Source organism: Habropoda laboriosa, unplaced genomic scaffold (assembly GCF_001263275.1).
Source record: "Habropoda laboriosa isolate 0110345459 unplaced genomic scaffold, ASM126327v1 scaffold176, whole genome shotgun sequence".
Taxonomy (NCBI): Eukaryota; Metazoa; Arthropoda; class Insecta; order Hymenoptera; family Apidae; genus Habropoda; species Habropoda laboriosa.
In genome coordinates this window covers 1,249,951-1,266,847 of record NW_017100321.1, presented here as the reverse complement: position 1 = coordinate 1,266,847, position 16,897 = coordinate 1,249,951, and the positions used below count along the sequence as shown (strand labels likewise).

The window sequence follows — 16,897 nt, the reverse complement described above, 5'->3', positions numbered from 1 at the left end:
TAACATATGATATCTGAAAAATAACATATTTACGTTAATGTTAATTCATATCTCGTATTAAACCATATTTTATCGACAACAAATAAGGAAGAAAATATTCTTTTATTACACAATAACTCCCTTCGATTGATTATGCAGATTTTACGTGGGTGCAGCGAAATTTCGACAGATTCAAATGAAATCTCCCATTCAGAGAAAATGATCACAATAATCCACGTGAAACAGCGAAATTCTTAAGTAAGTAACATTTAAGATATCCAAATCAAATCTTCGTTGAATGAAGATAAATAACAATAATATTTAAATATCGCCTCTTACCATATGTCGATAACTAAAAAAAGAAAACCTAAATAATTGAACACTGCTCCTATAATCTGACCTACGTTAAAAATATACCGTTCCTCTTTCCACAAAAAACACCAGAAAATTGGCATTTGTCAAAATCAAAACTAACATCGTTACGAAGTGAGATAGGCAAATTGAGAATTACTCCTAATCAATTACCCAATAGAGTAAACATATCGAAGCGGGGTGAAATTACGAAAAGGGAAAGATAGAAAACGTATTTTTTCAAATGAAATCCCCGTTGAAAGAAAATCATTTTTACAGGAGATGGATTCGCGGTAATAGCGAGGAAGCGGAAAATCCGGTACGGTTTTATAATTGCACGGACCGCGTAAACGGGGCCGCGTAGGGGTTGGCTGATACTTTGAAAGCAGGTGTGCATTACCATAGCTATTGGTTTATTGATTTATCCATCGGCGCGTACACATACCGCCTCGAGTGACTGATATGCCAGAGTAAAAAAATGGTCCGTGTCGGTGTGGATCAGCATCGTTGAATACCGTTTCGCGTTGCGCCGCGCTTTTAATGTTGCTCAAACCGTCATCGCGTTTCTCCCCCACCCCGCTAATGACGCACGAGCGCGGATTTAATCGGTTCGTAACGCGTCGAAACGTGCAATTGCACCAGGTTGTTCGCTCGTAATCTATACGGTCAAACGCTATTACTTGGGTTTTTGCGAAATTTTCTATTCCCCGATTTCGAACCTATCGATTTTCCCGCCTTTTCACGAATAATTAAACGAACAGTTTAGCGCTGTTTAGGTGTACCTACAGATTACCGTTATTCTTCTCCATTTGTTCCACTAACTTCGTGACACATCGTAGAATTGCTAATTGTAAAACGTAAATAATCATCTCTAATCCTGAGATTTAAGAAACTTCATCTTTCGCGATACCGATAGTGGTTCTTTTTCAAAATTTCGTTCACCGTTACTTATTGTTAGGTACATACTTATCTCCTGAGCACCGTCGAATCGTGCTAATTTTAAAATTTCCCCCGCTTATTTTTGTCTTTAGCCATTTTTACATTGTCGGAGAAAATTGATGTTCCTTCTTTTTTATTAATCGAATTTTTTCGTGCAAAATATCCTGTACAACTGTTTGTCCAATCGGTAACACAGTCTTTTACATCGCGATAATCGGTAAACAGATTTCTTTAGGTTTGCAGGTATGGTTCTCTATTGAGCGTACGATTACAAAAAAAAAAAGCCTGTTTTCTTTCCCATTTGTTATCCCATAAGTTCGGACCGAAAGCGCAAAATATTTAAATGAGAATCCAAGAAAATTCTACAGGGACGACATAAATGTTTATTTATAAAGTTATCAATCAGCTGATTACCTGCCCCGACATTCTATCAGAATTACAATTCCACGTCCCCACCTCTCACCCAAGAATACATACCATATTCTACAGAAAGACTCACCGGACTCTTTATGGGAAATTTAACTCCTTAAGTCGTTTATGCACCAACGCGAACAAATTTTACAGTAATCTTAATTTTTTTGGGATATCTTCTCTACCGTTCAAGCACTCTGTTCTAACCGCTGTAAATAATCCTTAATTTACTCTTTGTCTTGCGTGTTATTCTGTTATTTTTCTGTTTTCTCATTTTATTCTATTTTATTTTATTTCATTTATTTTTCTTTTTCTTTTTCTCTGCTTTGATTTTCTTCTTTATTCTGTACTGTACATTATACTACTGCTCTGTGTGAATTTCAACGCCAGTATACTAAAGGGTTCTTAAACCCGTTGATTAACAATAAAATAAATAAATAAATAATGATCTTACCAAAAAAATAAAATAGGAAAAAGTTGTGGAATGAGAAGACGTTTAGGTTTCTTTTATCAGTTTTAAAAGTTCATTAAAAATATCGATCAAAATTATAAAATTCGACACGAACTTATGGGATGACCTAATAGTATGTACTTGTTCACCCTTTGAAATCATTTAAATTACGTATGAAAATGTTCTTGCACCACCGTAGCTATAGAAGATAATTAGGTGACCTGTTTTACCACCCTGTATATTTCGTCACCTTCTCACGTGCAAATTGCTTCGATACATCTTAAGTATATGTAGGGGGAGTTCCCTTAACGCCGGACGACACCTAATATCGGACATTAGTTGTATCTACAATAATTGAAACGCTACCGAGCCGTTATTCTGCGTATCTCCTAGAGGAGACAAAAGGAATAAAAATAAGTTTCCTACGCGTTTCAGTCGCGTGTGCACAGGAAGAGAGATTTATTTAAGAAAAACTTCAAGCGTCCGTCGCTAGGGGAACTCCCCCTACTTTCAATATTCAGTTTTTCTACAGTTTTCTTTTATACCTGCGTCACGATATTAATGTAAATTCTGTATAGGATTATGCGTTACGATTGTTGCAAAAGTGCAGTGATGGTCAGGACCCCACGACATTTAGGACATCGCGAACGGCAACGGTTTAAAGTCGATTATAAAACTATATAAACAGATAATATGCCTTTGTACATAAACAACAACAAAGTTATTACCTTTGCAATATTTCACCGACTCTCCCCTACCTGAGAGAGCCAGACTGACCTAAGTCCTGCATTGCAATTTTACAGGAGAGCAAAAGGACGTCAGCGATCAGACGCAAGATCGTATTACATTTGAAATACATAGTTCGAACGATTAAATTTTTTTCTATTCACAGTGTAACGTAAATAGCTTCCTATGGCTGTAATTTTTTTTTTCAAATGGAGTTAGGTTAGTCTGATTATAATTTAACTTAATCTAGATGTAATTCGACGTTTTAACAATTCCCATAGGTTTTTCCGTTGGATTCGTATTTTACGGATTACCAAGCCCACCTGTTCTAAAGAAAAAGAAACCTTGCCTTTTATAGTGATTCGTAGCAATCTCCGGTATTATCCAAGGAGTAAGAAATCGAAGAGAAACACCGCGAAAAACTCTCTCACGATTCTTACCCCCCACCATTCTCCCCTAACTGCACGATGTTTCCAGAAGTATCCGATTTATCAATGGTAACAGGTACATTGTAGGTATACCGGCTCTCCCTCTTGGCTGTTTACCCGTGGGGAACGCTGTAGATCGAGATCCCGATCGCGTCTGTATCGAGTTACAATGTTTGCCAACATCACGTGGACCGGCAACACCGAGGAAACAGCTGATCGAATCATCTCTGATCGGATAAGGGAGATTAGCTGTGTGAAAGGGCAGAGGTGCAGGTAGGTTGTGTGTATTATGACAGAACAGTTGCACTGATCGTGATCGCTGATATCCGCGTGGGCGAACGCGACAATACCGACATTGAAAGTCGTGTTTACAGTGTGTCCCGTGTATAAGTGTCGCTGACAAATTTTCAGGACTTCCCTTGAATTTTGCAGAAAAAATTCATCGATTCAAGTGGCGTGTACAACTTTCGTAAACCAGAATATCTTTGTCTCTGTATTTCTTTCTTTTTTTTTTTTTTTTTCGTTAATGTTAATATGCACGGCTCATAGTAAATTCCTACTTTATCAACGAAGATTCATATTTTCTGTATCTCGTCAACTGAGAAATTCGAAGATAACGCGGCGAAGAAAATTGCACTGTCTAAAATCGACTGAATTCAGCGAAAAATCACAGAGGAAGACAGAGGAGAAGAAACGGTGATTCCCGACGTATAGACTCTCAGCTCTCACGATTCTCGTGTTCGTGTAAAAGACCGAAAGAGTGAGAGGGAGTGGGAGGGAGAGAAGGGTGTTGGATCGAGGACAGCGTATGCAGAGAGGCATATATTTCGACAGATCCATAGGTACGGGGGTGGCATTCACCGCGGCACCGTCGCAGGATGAAGCTGCGGTCTCGCCGCGATCTACCACGCCGGTGAAATACCGTATGACTTTTTGACGTGCTTTTAACAGATTGAATTGAAAATGGCTTCCACGGCGCGTATATATCCGCGAGGCCACCACATCCATACCCCTGGAAACGACTGTACGAACGGACAGACGTGAGAGACGAGATATATAATCTTTTTCCCCTCTCTCTCACTTTCACACCTCACCCGTAACTTTTTCCCTCTCCCTCTCTCTCTCTCTCTCTCTCTCTCTATTTCGCCTCGGTCTATCCACATCTCTCTGTCTCTCTTTTTCTCATTTCCCTGCCTCCCCGCTTTCGTCTTTCACGGAAACGGTTCTCCTCATTTCTTCCATCCCCCTAGCCGCCCACCAGCTATTTCTCTCCCTTCAATTTTTGCACATTCGCTGATGCGGCACATTGCAAGCTGCGCCGGCGGAAACGACGACTGGAACGGTCACTCGAATCACGGGTGGACCAAAAGGGAGGAGGCGGAGGTGGAGGAGGTGGAGGACGGTTGCGTCCAGGCTGGAGGAGGGCCGCGTAAAAATAATGTCCTGGCTCATTTTTTAAAACCCCCGACCGCAGGGGTCAGGACTGCGAGAGCTAACCGAGGTCTGGACCAGAGAAAGAGAGAGAGAGAGAGAGAGAGGGAGAGGAAGAGAGAAAGAAAAAAAATAAACGTGACGGATCGTGGATATAGGCACCGTTGATATTACGGGGCGCAATACCACCGGGCCAACCAACGCCGGATGAAACGGTCAAAGCTAAAAAGCTCTCTCCGCCGAAACGGGCTATATATTATCTGCAACCCTTCAAACACAGAACACACCGAGATCCATACATAACCCATATGCGTGCGCGTATCTCTCTACGCGCCGTTTCTCTGCCCAGGAATCCCCTGCACCGCCAATGTATACGTTCTCGTTTCACGCGTAAGCACAAGTGTACACTTAGATACAATCCGTGGAAAGGATACAGAGTGAATGTCGTGAAGTTAGTTAAACCTGTCAGGTATAAGAGGGCGGGCTATGTAAAACAAGCCGCTGTTTCTAATTATCGTCTCTTCTCCTGTATAACCTACGGTAGTGTATACGAGGAAAATTTTCACACGTAATTGAAATGGTTTCAACGGATGAGTAAAACCGAGGAGAAATTGTTTCGATCGAAGAAATTGACGAAATATGAAAGTAAGTTTCATATTTGATTTAACATTTTCCTAGTCCAAGGTCATTTTAAGGTTATATTGTCATGCGCATACAATTGTTGGTGTAAAAAAACATAGATGACCTTGAAGGGGAAGCAGAAAAAGATGGTATTTATAAAAAAAATTGTTCTCCCTTCTTATTCAATATAGTGAAAAAAAAAAAGAGAATTATGCGGTTCCGTGTGAAAAACTCAAGGTGACTTTGGTTTTAGCTGTGAAAACTATTTTCTACATTTTCAACACAGATCAATTTTCGTTAATTAAACTATTCTATGTCACATTCTAGCAAATTTGCTGAAGTATTCTGCGACTCTTTGGAGTGTAAACCCCGTATAGTTCATTTGTTAAAAAGAAAGTGTAAACGGAGCCACGTGCAGTACTGAGAACGTGTGTATTAAACACGGTATACATAACTTGAAGAGGGTGAAAATGGGCGTGGTTGAACGGCCCTAGGTGAGACAGTGTCGGACCAATCGGGAGGCACACGCGACATGGAAACAGTTGCAAACGCAAGCGCTGTTATACGATCGCTGGCTGCGAGCTGGCGGATAGGTTGATGTGCCCCACGGATGTTTAATGTACGGGCGCAGACTCGGTTACATCGGGAACAGTGTTGAAAAGGTTAACGCCTGCCGCGAAGGACTCGCCTTCAGATTGGTTACATACTAAACACCCATTCACATGGCGACGTTTCTCGCGTTACGTAATACCTTCCCGTCGTTCCATCCTCATTTCCTCTCGTCGTCCTTTCGACGCTACGAAAACGATCATAATATCGTCGCCAATAACGAAATGAATATTATCGAATCGACAGGTCTCTAAATATGCACTGTGGTTTTAACACGTTCCGTGCCACGCGTATTGTCCAGCAAAGCAAACTTGAGACTTCCGACGTCGTCAGCTGACCAAATAAGCGGAAAATAAAGCGGTCGGGGAATCCGCCCCACTACTTTTCGGTCTTACACTGTCTCCGCCATTTGAGGGCGAAGTTGCGTTGTAGGTAAAAATGGTTTAGACAGATGATTTTCAATCAGCTGTCGATAATGTAGCACGTTGATAAAAAAGAACAGGAAGCTAAAGATTATTTTAATTGCCTTGTCTTTTTGTCCGGGGTTCGACGTGTGAAAGAAACGTTCAACAACACGGATAACATTTAGTAACGTGCGCTTAACGATATCCGGACGTAGTTAAAGTAATTTTGTAACGGAGTGTTGTTTAAAGAACGAGCATGTTTCGCAAAAGGAAATAAGCGGTGGGTGATGTGGGTAAGGGAGAAATGAATAGACTGTGAAACGCTGTAAAACAATGCTGATATATTGTAACCTTTTATGAAATACATTTTGTACTATTATCTTGCAATAGATAATTGATCGTTTTTGATAAATAATTGTATTTCTTCGTTTCTCCCGATGTTGGTATCCTTTCCTTGATTCCTACGGTGGTCTGAAACCTCTATTTCTAATTTACACGAAAAGAACATTAATTTTCAAATGTTAAATAAAAGCTGTGAACAATTTCTAACTGATATATCGCGTGCAATTGTTAGTTCTTTAATTAAAGTACCTGAGAATAAAGTTGAAACTTCAAATAAATTGATAAATTAATAAACCAAGCTGCTTTAGTACATTCTCGACGCTGTTTTCTCACAATTTTCGAAGTTTCTCGGTCGATTTGCAGGATTTTTACGGACCTAGAGCATTTTGACATGTTTGAGAAGTGATATGCTTACGCTACTTGTTGATTGCGAAAAAATTTGAAGCGTCATAGAAATGATTGACTTCACTACTTGCCGATTTCGTAAAAATTCGAGCTGCTGCGAAATGGTTGACTTGAACTACTTGCTGAAATTCGAGGTATAGTGGAAAATTTTCGGAATAGACGCAAGTAGTAAAGTCAACCGTTTCTCAGAAATCGAATTATTCGAGCGTCTGAGAAATGATGAACTCACAGTACTAATTAATTTTCGGAATTTTTAGTTTTTCGCGATCGCGCAAGTAGTACAGGTCAACCATTCCTCAGGCGTTCGATTTTCGGGATCGAAGTAGTGTAGGTCAACCATTTCTCAGATATTCGAAATTTTTCAGCATCCGTAAGCTTTTTTTCGTGCAATTTTCGAAGTCTTTCGCTCGAATTTCGCGATTTTTAAGACCGTTTAGCTTTTAAACGTTCCTAACACTATTCGGACTTAATGAGCTTCATTTTTTAATGGAATATTATTTAATAAATGAGGTTTTTGCAAAAGGAAGTGAATTTGGTGTGTAAGGGAGAAATAAATAGACAGTAAAACAATGCTGGTATATTGTAACCTTTTGTAAAATACATTTTGTACACTTATTTTACCATAAATAATTGATTTTTTGATAAATAATTGCATTTCTTGACATTTCCTGATGTTGAAGTCCTTCCCTTGATTCCTGTGGTGGCCTGACAGTTCCATCTATAATTCACACAGAAAGAACTTTAATTTTTCAATTTTCAACAAAAGTTAGAAATAATTTCTAACTAATCTACTGCGTGCAATTGTTGATTCAATGCGAAAATAATAAATTAAGCTGTTCTATTAAGTTAAATCATGTAACAAATTTATTTAATATTTCCAATATTTCCTATTCTTTTATCAACGTTCTGCATTATCGACAGCTGATTAAAAATCATTTGTCTAAACCATTTATCTACACCGCAATTTCCCCTCAAGAGGCGCCAGTGTATGACCGAAGAGTAGGGAAGATGGCCTGACCGCTTACTTTCCGTTTATTTCGGCTTATTCATTCCTGTATAATATAAGGTGTTTACGTTACGCTGTTCACTCTGCATAAGTGAATTTAAAATATAAGAATACTGGCAAGAACTGTGTTTAATTGGATTCTTCGGTTTATAGTAGCTTCTATTACGTATTCTCTAGGAAAAAATGGTTACATCAACAACGGATCGTTTATCGTTTATTTGTCTCGTTTAAATAATATTTCTCGAACCGTGTATAATTCTACTCTATTTTTCTTTTATTCGTTTTCTACGTGCACATTCTAAGGGACATAAATTTGCAATCTCTCTTCTTTGAATCATAATATCTAAAACAGTAACAAAATTGTTTAAATTCTTTCGCTTCTTTTATTCATAGTTGTCAGTAGCAAAATGGTTCAATTATCTATTATTATAGTTAGTACCAATGTAATAAAGTCGGAGCAATAATGTCATCTTCCACGACATGATTGTCTACTTTCGATGGTCGTTCATGCTCAAACATTACCGACAATGGCTCCTTTGAGTATTCTTTCAAAACGTACAGCATAGTATCCACAATTTGCGAGGGACTCTTATAAAAGTACTTGTGTTCCTTGTCCGCATCCGTGTGCTTGTTATAGGCTTCTTTGATGAAATCACCCTTAGACGTGAAAAACAATATCTTGGGCACGTATTTATCATCTGGTTGAAATTTTGGCCCATCCAAAATGACATCACTCCCCATCTCCGTTTTTATCATCACGAACCTGCAATTATCGTTAGTCGAGTCATCAAAAGTAACGATTATTTATGAAATTTTAAGGTTAGAATTATTTTTACAAATTTCCCGTGAAATTTAATTTAATGTATTAAATGCAGGCGAAAAAGAGAATGCCCGTTACGTAAAAAGTATTAAACTCCACTACAGTATATTTTAACGGTGATGAAATTAATTCCGAATCATCCAGTAATAATACTTACCGATCGCTAAGATCCATTAATCGCACGGATTTCGCAAATGTCTTCTTTAATTTTTGACAAGAGGGACATTGTGGTTTATGTATTAGTAAAAATATCGGTTTCTGAATAATCTTAGCCTCTTCGAAACCGTCCTTAAGAGGCCTCCATTTGAACAATTGTTCGAAGTCAGATTCACAATTAGAATTTCTAATTAAGGTAAGATTGTTTCCAATTAGATGATTCGCCAAGTTGATTAAATTTAAGGCGCTTAAATATTTGATAGATTTGATCATAATTTATTATAACTGCGTCACATAGTATGAACAAAAGAATCGATTGTGATCGTTTTCGATCATAAAATATCGTTATGCAATTTATTTTTTACGCAATAAATTTCAACCATAGACACGATTTGTATTTTACCATTCAAAATATATTTCCTTAAAGTTGAAACGAGAATTGATTTTATTATACGTCGGTACACTGCTGTTTTGCTAACATTACCTAAAAGCAGATATTTGAAATAAAATGTTTAGTGATTGTGCCGTAGTGGCGACACTGTACGTACTCAAAATTTAGCGCCATACAAATCAGCACAAAGTTGCGTTCTTACACTCTTGTTACGAATTGTATAGTTTTCACATTTTTTTGTAAAAGTATGGATCATAGTTTTATCATCGAATGCTCTTAACAATTTCTATCTAAAGTTTATTTTGATCGAATATTCACATCGTCTACGCAACAATGTGACAATGATGAATAATAAGTTTACATCAAGAAATAGGTTAACATTATGTTGGAATTCTTTTGACATTGCATTCTTTTCTAATAACGCAAGAAAATAACGGATCACCGAAAAAAATGAGCAAACTATGGAATTATTTAATATTTCAAGGATGGATGTCGTATTTGATGGCAGCCGGCCTACTGGTTTTTACGAGCGGCTTTCTACTAAATCGTGTTGCCAGACTAGATCGTGCCGAATGCAACTATTGTACGAATTCTGACTGTAACATTCCACAACTTCTTCAGAAGCCAGAACTTGCTGCAGCCACTTGTATCGAAAGAAAAACACGTGTTGTGTTACTAGTTGTTGATGCCTTAAAGTATGAGTTTGCATATTGGTACAACGATAATAGTTCAACTTCATCTTATTATCACAATAAGCTACCCATAATTCATGAACTGTTGCAAAGTCAACCTATGAATTCACGTTTATACAAGTTCATAGCAGATCCTCCAACAACAACCATGCAACGATTAAAAGGTCTTACCACTGGATCTTTACCTACTTTCATTGATATTGGATCTAATTTTGCTTCTGAAAGTATTAATGAAGATAACATTATTGATCAAAATACTGCCAAAGGCATTGTTTTCATGGGTGATGATACTTGGACTAATTTGTTCCCTGGCAAATTTGAACGTCAATTTCCATCGCCATCTTTCAATGTTTGGGATCTGGATAGTGTTGATAAAGATGTTAGGTACCGCATATTTTTTGAAATGAAGAAGAAAGATTGGTCTCTCCTTATTGCGCATGTTCTTGGCATTGATCATTGTGGACATAAACATGGTGCTAATCATCCTGAAATGACTAGAAAATTAAATGATACAAATACTCTTATAAAAGAAATCATTGAATCTTTAGAAGATGATACAGTATTTTTTGTTATTGGTGATCATGGAATGACAAAAAGTGGTGATCATGGTGGTGATAGCAGCAATGAAGTTGAAGCTGCTATGTTTGTTTATTCTATGGTTCCTCTTGTAAAGTATAATTCACCTGGCAATACTGTAAATCAAATTGATCTTGTTCCCACATTATCATCAATTCTTGGAACACCTATACCTTTCTCTAATTTGGGATCTGTTATAATTGATTCACTTCCAAGTTCAACAAGAAATGAACAATCAGAAGATGATTTATGGTATTCATTATATTCAGTGTGGAAAAATGTTGCACAGACAAAACAGTATATAGATGTATATTCTTCAGATAGTTACCTGTTTTCTAATGAACAGCTTAAAAATTTAGAAAATATGTATAATCATCTGCTTGAGCAAATTAAGCACATAAATACTATTGAGGAATTTGAATCTTTTATTGTGAATAGTCGAAATTATTTTAAATTACTCAAAAGTACATGTTCTGAAGTCTGGGTTCAATTTGATTCTAGTCTAATGTCAAAGGGCCTACTTTTAATGTTTTGTGCTTTGTTTTTCTTTTACCTATTTATTACAGGCATTCCAGAAGCTCGTATGTCTAAAATATTTCAATCATCATATCTACAATGTTCTATTTTAGCTAATTTAATTACTGCACTAACAGTATTTTTTTTATTTTTCTTTGACATCTTAGAAGAATTAAAAAATACTACATTGTTTGCAACTGGTGCAGTATCTATAGTATTATTAGTGATATTAATTGCTAAAAATTGGGATGTAATTTCAATGAATTGGTATGACTATAGAAAAGTAAAAAAGTTGAGCTATGTTACAAGAGTAGTACTTCTTTTAACAATATGCAATCTTTTTTCTAATAGCTATATTGTTGAAGAAGATAATGTACTATCCTTTTTACTTGTTACAGTTCTTTGGCTTCTTATGTTTAATCTAAGGAAAGAAAGTAGTAATGAAAACTCAGAAAGAAAAACAAAGCCATTTTTTAAATCACAGACAAAATCAAACTTGAAAACAATTATAATAGTTGTTGGTTTAATAGCATGTATTTCCATCAGACTGTCTTATTATTTTTGGCGTTGCCGAGAGGAGCAACAACAACGTATATGTTCTACGTTTGTTATTGGCAAAACAAGTTCTATAACATCCGACAATTTAGAACGTGTTTTACTTGCCATTACCTTAATTGTACTTGCATTATATATTACAATAATAAGATTGTGGTTAAAAAATTGTGGAAACCTTTCTGGTTTTTCTCCTAGTGTATTGGTAGGACAATATTGTCCTGTTGTTATTGGTGTTTGCATGGGTTGTTATTGGGCCCTTCAAAGATTACCTAAATTTGTCAAAGTAAAATTTGCATTATCTTGGCAAGTAAGTACATTGCCTAACATAGTGTATGCATTGAGTTTGTTTGCAATCTTTGTTTTATACTACCGTCCACTCAATATATTTCTACTGCCAAAAAGGAAAGAATCAATTAACATATACCATGATGAAAATGTAGTACCTCGATTATTTAAGAAGATAAAAGAGTCAATTTATCGGAAAAACATAGATGTAGATGATACACCAGTTGTTTATGGCTTGGGTACTGCCTATAGTGCTACATTTATCTCATTAAGTGTATTTCTTACGTTATTATATTCTTTATTGTTAGGAGATATATTATCACCTAGTACTTTCTTGATGTTTATATCTTGTGCCTCTGTTTTGGCCTTGTCAGCAATAGAAAGATACAAAAATGCTACTACTATATGTAAGTACCTTAATACATAGGTCATACTTTAAATTACATACTGTATTCTTAATATTATAATTTTGATAACAGCTGAACTTGTAGAAGTACCTACTCCTGTCCTATTGTATTGGTTCTTAATAGCAGAATATTTCTTTTATGGAACTGGGCATCAACCAACTTTTCCTACTATTCATTGGGATGCTGCTTTTGTAGGGACAGGTGGACACTTCTATGGAAGTTTATTTCCAGCAATCTTAATAGGTACACATAACTATACTTTTATTAATTTAAAAATTCTTTCTATCAACAAATTACGATTTGTAGGAATAAACACGTTTGGGTCACACATTATACTAGGTGCAACATTACCATTATTAGTGATTGTACCATTTACTTTCTATCTTGTATTTCCAAAGATAGCTAAAGTAAAATTTTTGGAAGATGACATGAAAAGAGGAGAACTGCTACTGTTTGAGCAAGATTCTGCATTTCATGCAGCAGTTTTTTCAGTTGCAGGAAAATATATATTGCTTCATGGAATTAGAGTAAGCAAGAGTTTTTATATCTTAGTTCTATTAATATTTTAAAAAGTATACATATAGATACTAGGAATATTGTTAAAAAAGCAATTTAAAATTTAATTGATAAAGTTTTATAATTTCATATACGTTATAGACATTTGGCAGCATGCTTGCTGCGACGATTCACTGTCGGCATTTAATGGTTTGGAAGATCTTCGCGCCAAAGTTGATATTCGAGGGTTTGGGACTGTTAGTAACGTTAAGCAGTGTATTGGCTTCCTTTTACATGGTGTTTAGAATCGATCAGCAAATGGAACATCTTATATCCAGAGTGACAAAAGGCAGATGATAATGATCTACTTTTAATGGTGTGTGATATAATCAGTACAGTAAAATATCAAAGTTTGATATCGTAATTTTAAGTGAAAAAAGTGTGCAATGACTCCTAACTTTAAAAACGAAAGTTTCTATTGAAAAAAAGTAAACAGACGTCCAACGTCAATCACTTACCGATACTGCCATAATTGTTTCCATAATTTTATATGACTTTATATAAGAAACAACATAAATGTAGTTAGCACGAAAAATTGAACTGAAACTTATATAGTACACGAGAATGAGACGTTTTCCCTTCATTTCTTCAAAGACCAAGCCATGTCATTAATTCTGATGCTTCCTAACACACTAACGCTACCCTGCGTGCAATGCATTGCTGATTACAGAGAAACAAAGCAACGCACTTGATGCAGGATTGCGTCCATGTGCGTTGATGTTTGCTTGACTAATGTACGTACTCATTCTACTGTTTTATGTTCATCATTGTTAAATACATTTTGAATGAATCAGTGCCACAGTGTACGTTTGATTTGTCGTATATAAAATTGTATATATTATAAACATAAATAGAAAATCTAATAAAAAGATATATCTTCGAGGTATTAACTTCTTATACATTTTGAAGTAGTAACATTCTTTTAAATTTGTGCTTTTTGTCAACATATGGTTTTATGCTGACTATATATTTTGCAAAACATACTTTATTGAAGGATATCATTGAGCGTACACTTTGTATATATAGTATGTGAAAAATGACCAGTTTAAAAATAGAAATTTGTAATTACAAGTTATGGTAATATTCCTGCTAGGTCCTGCAGTTTAATGGTGATTGTGATGCCTGTGTCCTTGATAGTCGTTTTTCAGATATTCCATCCAATTGATCCACTTATCAATGTCCTCATAATTGCTGGTATCCTACAACAGATGAACATGTTCACAATATTCACAATACTCAAATTAAACATACCTAATTTTCGCGATTATTATTTTGAAAACCTGGCACTTGCATATTAGGCAATACAGGCATTTGTATCTGAAAACAAATGAAGTTTTCATATTGCATAAGACCTGTTATCACCATCATTTGTTTTATAATGATACAAACATGTTTGCCGTATTTTTAAATATTATTAGTCAGTATTAATTATTATAATTGTTTCACTGTGTACATTATACAATACAAACGTATTAATTTAAAGCATTTTCCAAAATTCGAATTCATATTTTGTTTTTATCCAAATACTTACAAGTAACTTAATTCCTCCACCTTGGTGTCCAGGCATTGATCCTCCACCTGCCTGTATAGATTCTACAGAACCAGCTGGCAAACTCTGATATCCTTGATGCATTTGCATCTTAACTGAACGAGCTTCTTGCTTTTGATCGAAATTTTCTCCGTTCATTAAAGATTCAGAACCACTGTCAACTGCTCGTTTTATATTCACTGTATCTTCAGGATAAGAGACCCAAAATGATGCTGGAGTTTTTGGTACTGTTCGAGCTATTTTTGGCCCAAACTTTCCAAAACTTGGGTCATAAGAAAAGGGCATTCCATAATCCAACATATCCAACTTATATTTAATAGCATCTGCAAGGCTTGTATTAATAGGAATACCATTGGTAGTAGAGAAAATATCATTAGCCATTGGATAATTAACGTTAAATGCTCCTTCAGAAGTACTAGTAGATCCCATTTTAGCTTTTATCACATTTTCAATTGCTAGAGTAATATTTTTTTGTAAATCCGTCAACATGTCGAATACTTGACTGAGTACTGCCATTTTTTGCTGGAAAGGAATCATTCCACCAGCAGTTGGTTTTGGCCACATACCAGGAGCAAAAGGTTTAAAAGGCTTCTTTGGCGGCATTGATACGGATTGTTGATAGGAAACTAAATCGTTCATTGTCGTAACCATGTTGCTTTTTAAATCACCCAACTCAGACAATATACTATCAACAATTGTATCCTTAGCGGCATTAATTGATGATAGATCGTCAACGGATCTAGCAATTTTTGCTTGTGCATTATCTCCATCAGGTTTAACAGATCTTACCAAGTCATTTTTAGCATTCATACTGTCATCATCACTTACTGCCATGGTTTTGTTCAATTTTAAAGTATCAAACAACTTATCCAAGAAATCTCCTACTTTGTTAGTGTATTCACTTGGATCAGGAATTACAGACGATGGTAACCAAAAATTTGGTGGTACAATAGTACTTTTTGTTGTTGGAGCATCTGTTGATGTTGGCGACGGAGTAGTGGTAGCGAGATTTTTAAACAAAGTATCCAAGAATGCAGATTTCTTTGTCATGAACATGGATGGGTCCATCATAGGTCCAGCTGGTCCATATGGTCCAAATGGTCCAAGTGGTCCAAACATTCCTGGTAAATATTGTTTTGGTGCTGTTGGATCACTCAATTTTTTAAGCAACACATTTACATCTTCTTCTGGTTCTTCAGAAATTGGAGCAAGAGTGGGATAAGGAGGTGGAGGTCCCAAATTCTTTGTTTCTGGCTTGGTATCCATAATTGATCGAAGTTTTATTATAGAAGAATCATCTATACTCCTTCTTTTGCGGGAATATTCGTCCTTCATACTATAATCAGGTATAGTGTTTACACTTGAGAATTGAGACATAGGTCCAAACTTAGAGCTCATGGGACCAAAAGGTTTGGAACCAAAGGGTCCATAAATTCCACGTTTGTAAGGACCAGTGCCATCATTCAATTCACTTTTACTTAAACTGTTCAATAGCTGTGCTTCATCAGCTGTGCTATACAAAGATGATCCACTTCCATATGGCATAAATGGCTTAAAACCCATAGGATAAGTAGGTCCCATACTGCCAAATAAATTGCTCAGCATATCTGTTTTCTTTGAAATCATCATTTTAGGATCAACAAATTTGGGGAAAAAAGGAGACTTTGGCATGTAAGGCACTGATATAGTATCCATTCCTGACATTGGTGGTCCAAGAGCTCTTGCATAAGCTAAAAATATGTTTCATATAAGAAAAAATAATTTGAGAAAAGTACAAATGTGCACACATATTGTGTATTTACAAAAAATATTACACTTTTTTGATAAATTCTGTTTTAATTCAAAGAATCATTTTTAAAAATTATATAATTTATATTACCAGATTTTGAAGCAAAGTTTGGCCATGATGCTGCTGCTGGAACTTTAACAGTTGCACTAGCTGTTAAAACTATCAAATAAGAAAAAAATAACAACCCTTTCAGTAAAACCATTTTGCACCAACTTATTGAACCATGTTCTGTCACTGCTTTTATAGTGCCAGTCAGATAATAATACTTGCAAAGCTTTTAAGATTATTAGCACAGGACTAATACTCTTATTAAAATAATCCATGGTATACAGAAGGTGCATTTGTGTTTTATAATTAGCCAATACAATTTGTCTCTACTGCTTAGAAAAGCAATTTCCTTCTTACTCATGCTATTATAATTCATTAAATATTATAACTATTGTAATTAAACATTATCTTTTACAACAAATAAATTTACATTTATTATTTAATATTTACATTTT

The 16,897-nt window shown here is 35.8% G+C and overlaps 3 protein-coding genes across 3 annotated transcripts in view; 2 read left to right on the top strand and 1 right to left on the bottom strand.

Annotated features, from left to right (window-relative positions):
* The first annotated feature begins 9,918 nt into the window (after nucleotides 1-9,918).
* LOC108574318 (GPI ethanolamine phosphate transferase 3) lies at nucleotides 9,919-13,353 on the top strand. The gene is made up of 5 exons (XM_017936886.1): nucleotides 9,919-11,319; nucleotides 11,422-12,501; nucleotides 12,574-12,744; nucleotides 12,808-13,028; nucleotides 13,159-13,353. Exons 1-5 carry the CDS (start codon nucleotides 9,921-9,923, stop codon nucleotides 13,351-13,353), a joined length of 3,066 nt encoding a protein of 1,021 aa, XP_017792375.1. The 5' UTR covers nucleotides 9,919-9,920.
* Nucleotides 13,354-14,159: 806 nt separating this feature from the next.
* Nucleotides 14,160-16,596, bottom strand: LOC108574327. The gene is made up of 4 exons (XM_017936897.1): nucleotides 16,485-16,596; nucleotides 14,588-16,335; nucleotides 14,344-14,373; nucleotides 14,160-14,255 (listed from the first exon to the last, which is right to left on the bottom strand). The coding sequence occupies exons 1-4, from the start codon at nucleotides 16,594-16,596 to the stop codon at nucleotides 14,160-14,162; spliced, it is 1,986 nt and encodes a 661-aa protein (XP_017792386.1).
* Nucleotides 16,597-16,617: 21 nt separating this feature from the next.
* Nucleotides 16,618-16,897, top strand: part of LOC108574215 (rho GTPase-activating protein gacU-like) — a 3,153-nt gene continuing 2,873 nt past the window's right edge. Inside the window, exon 1 of the mRNA XM_017936750.1 lies at nucleotides 16,618-16,645. Within this exon, the coding sequence (XP_017792239.1) occupies nucleotides 16,618-16,645 (28 nt within the window). The remainder of the gene's footprint in view (nucleotides 16,646-16,897) is intronic.

Bases quoted from the DNA above. Each gene is read 5' to 3' on its own strand.
- LOC108574318 (XM_017936886.1), top strand. From the start codon at position 9,921: ATGAGCAAACTATGGAATTATTTAATATTTCAAGGATGGATGTCGTAT. The intron at 11,320-11,421 runs GTATGTCTAAAA...TTGACATCTTAG, and splicing joins TACAGGCATTCCAGAAGCTC to AAGAATTAAAAAATACTACA. The intron at 13,029-13,158 runs GTAAGCAAGAGT...TATACGTTATAG, and splicing joins TATTGCTTCATGGAATTAGA to ACATTTGGCAGCATGCTTGC.
- LOC108574327 (XM_017936897.1), bottom strand. From the start codon at position 16,596: ATGGTTTTACTGAAAGGGTTGTTATTTTTTTCTTATTTGATAGTTTTA. The intron at 14,374-14,587 runs GTAAGTATTTGG...ATTTGTTTTCAG, and splicing joins GTGGAGGAATTAAGTTACTT to ATACAAATGCCTGTATTGCC. The intron at 14,256-14,343 runs GTGCCAGGTTTT...CATCTGTTGTAG, and splicing joins CTGTATTGCCTAATATGCAA to GATACCAGCAATTATGAGGA.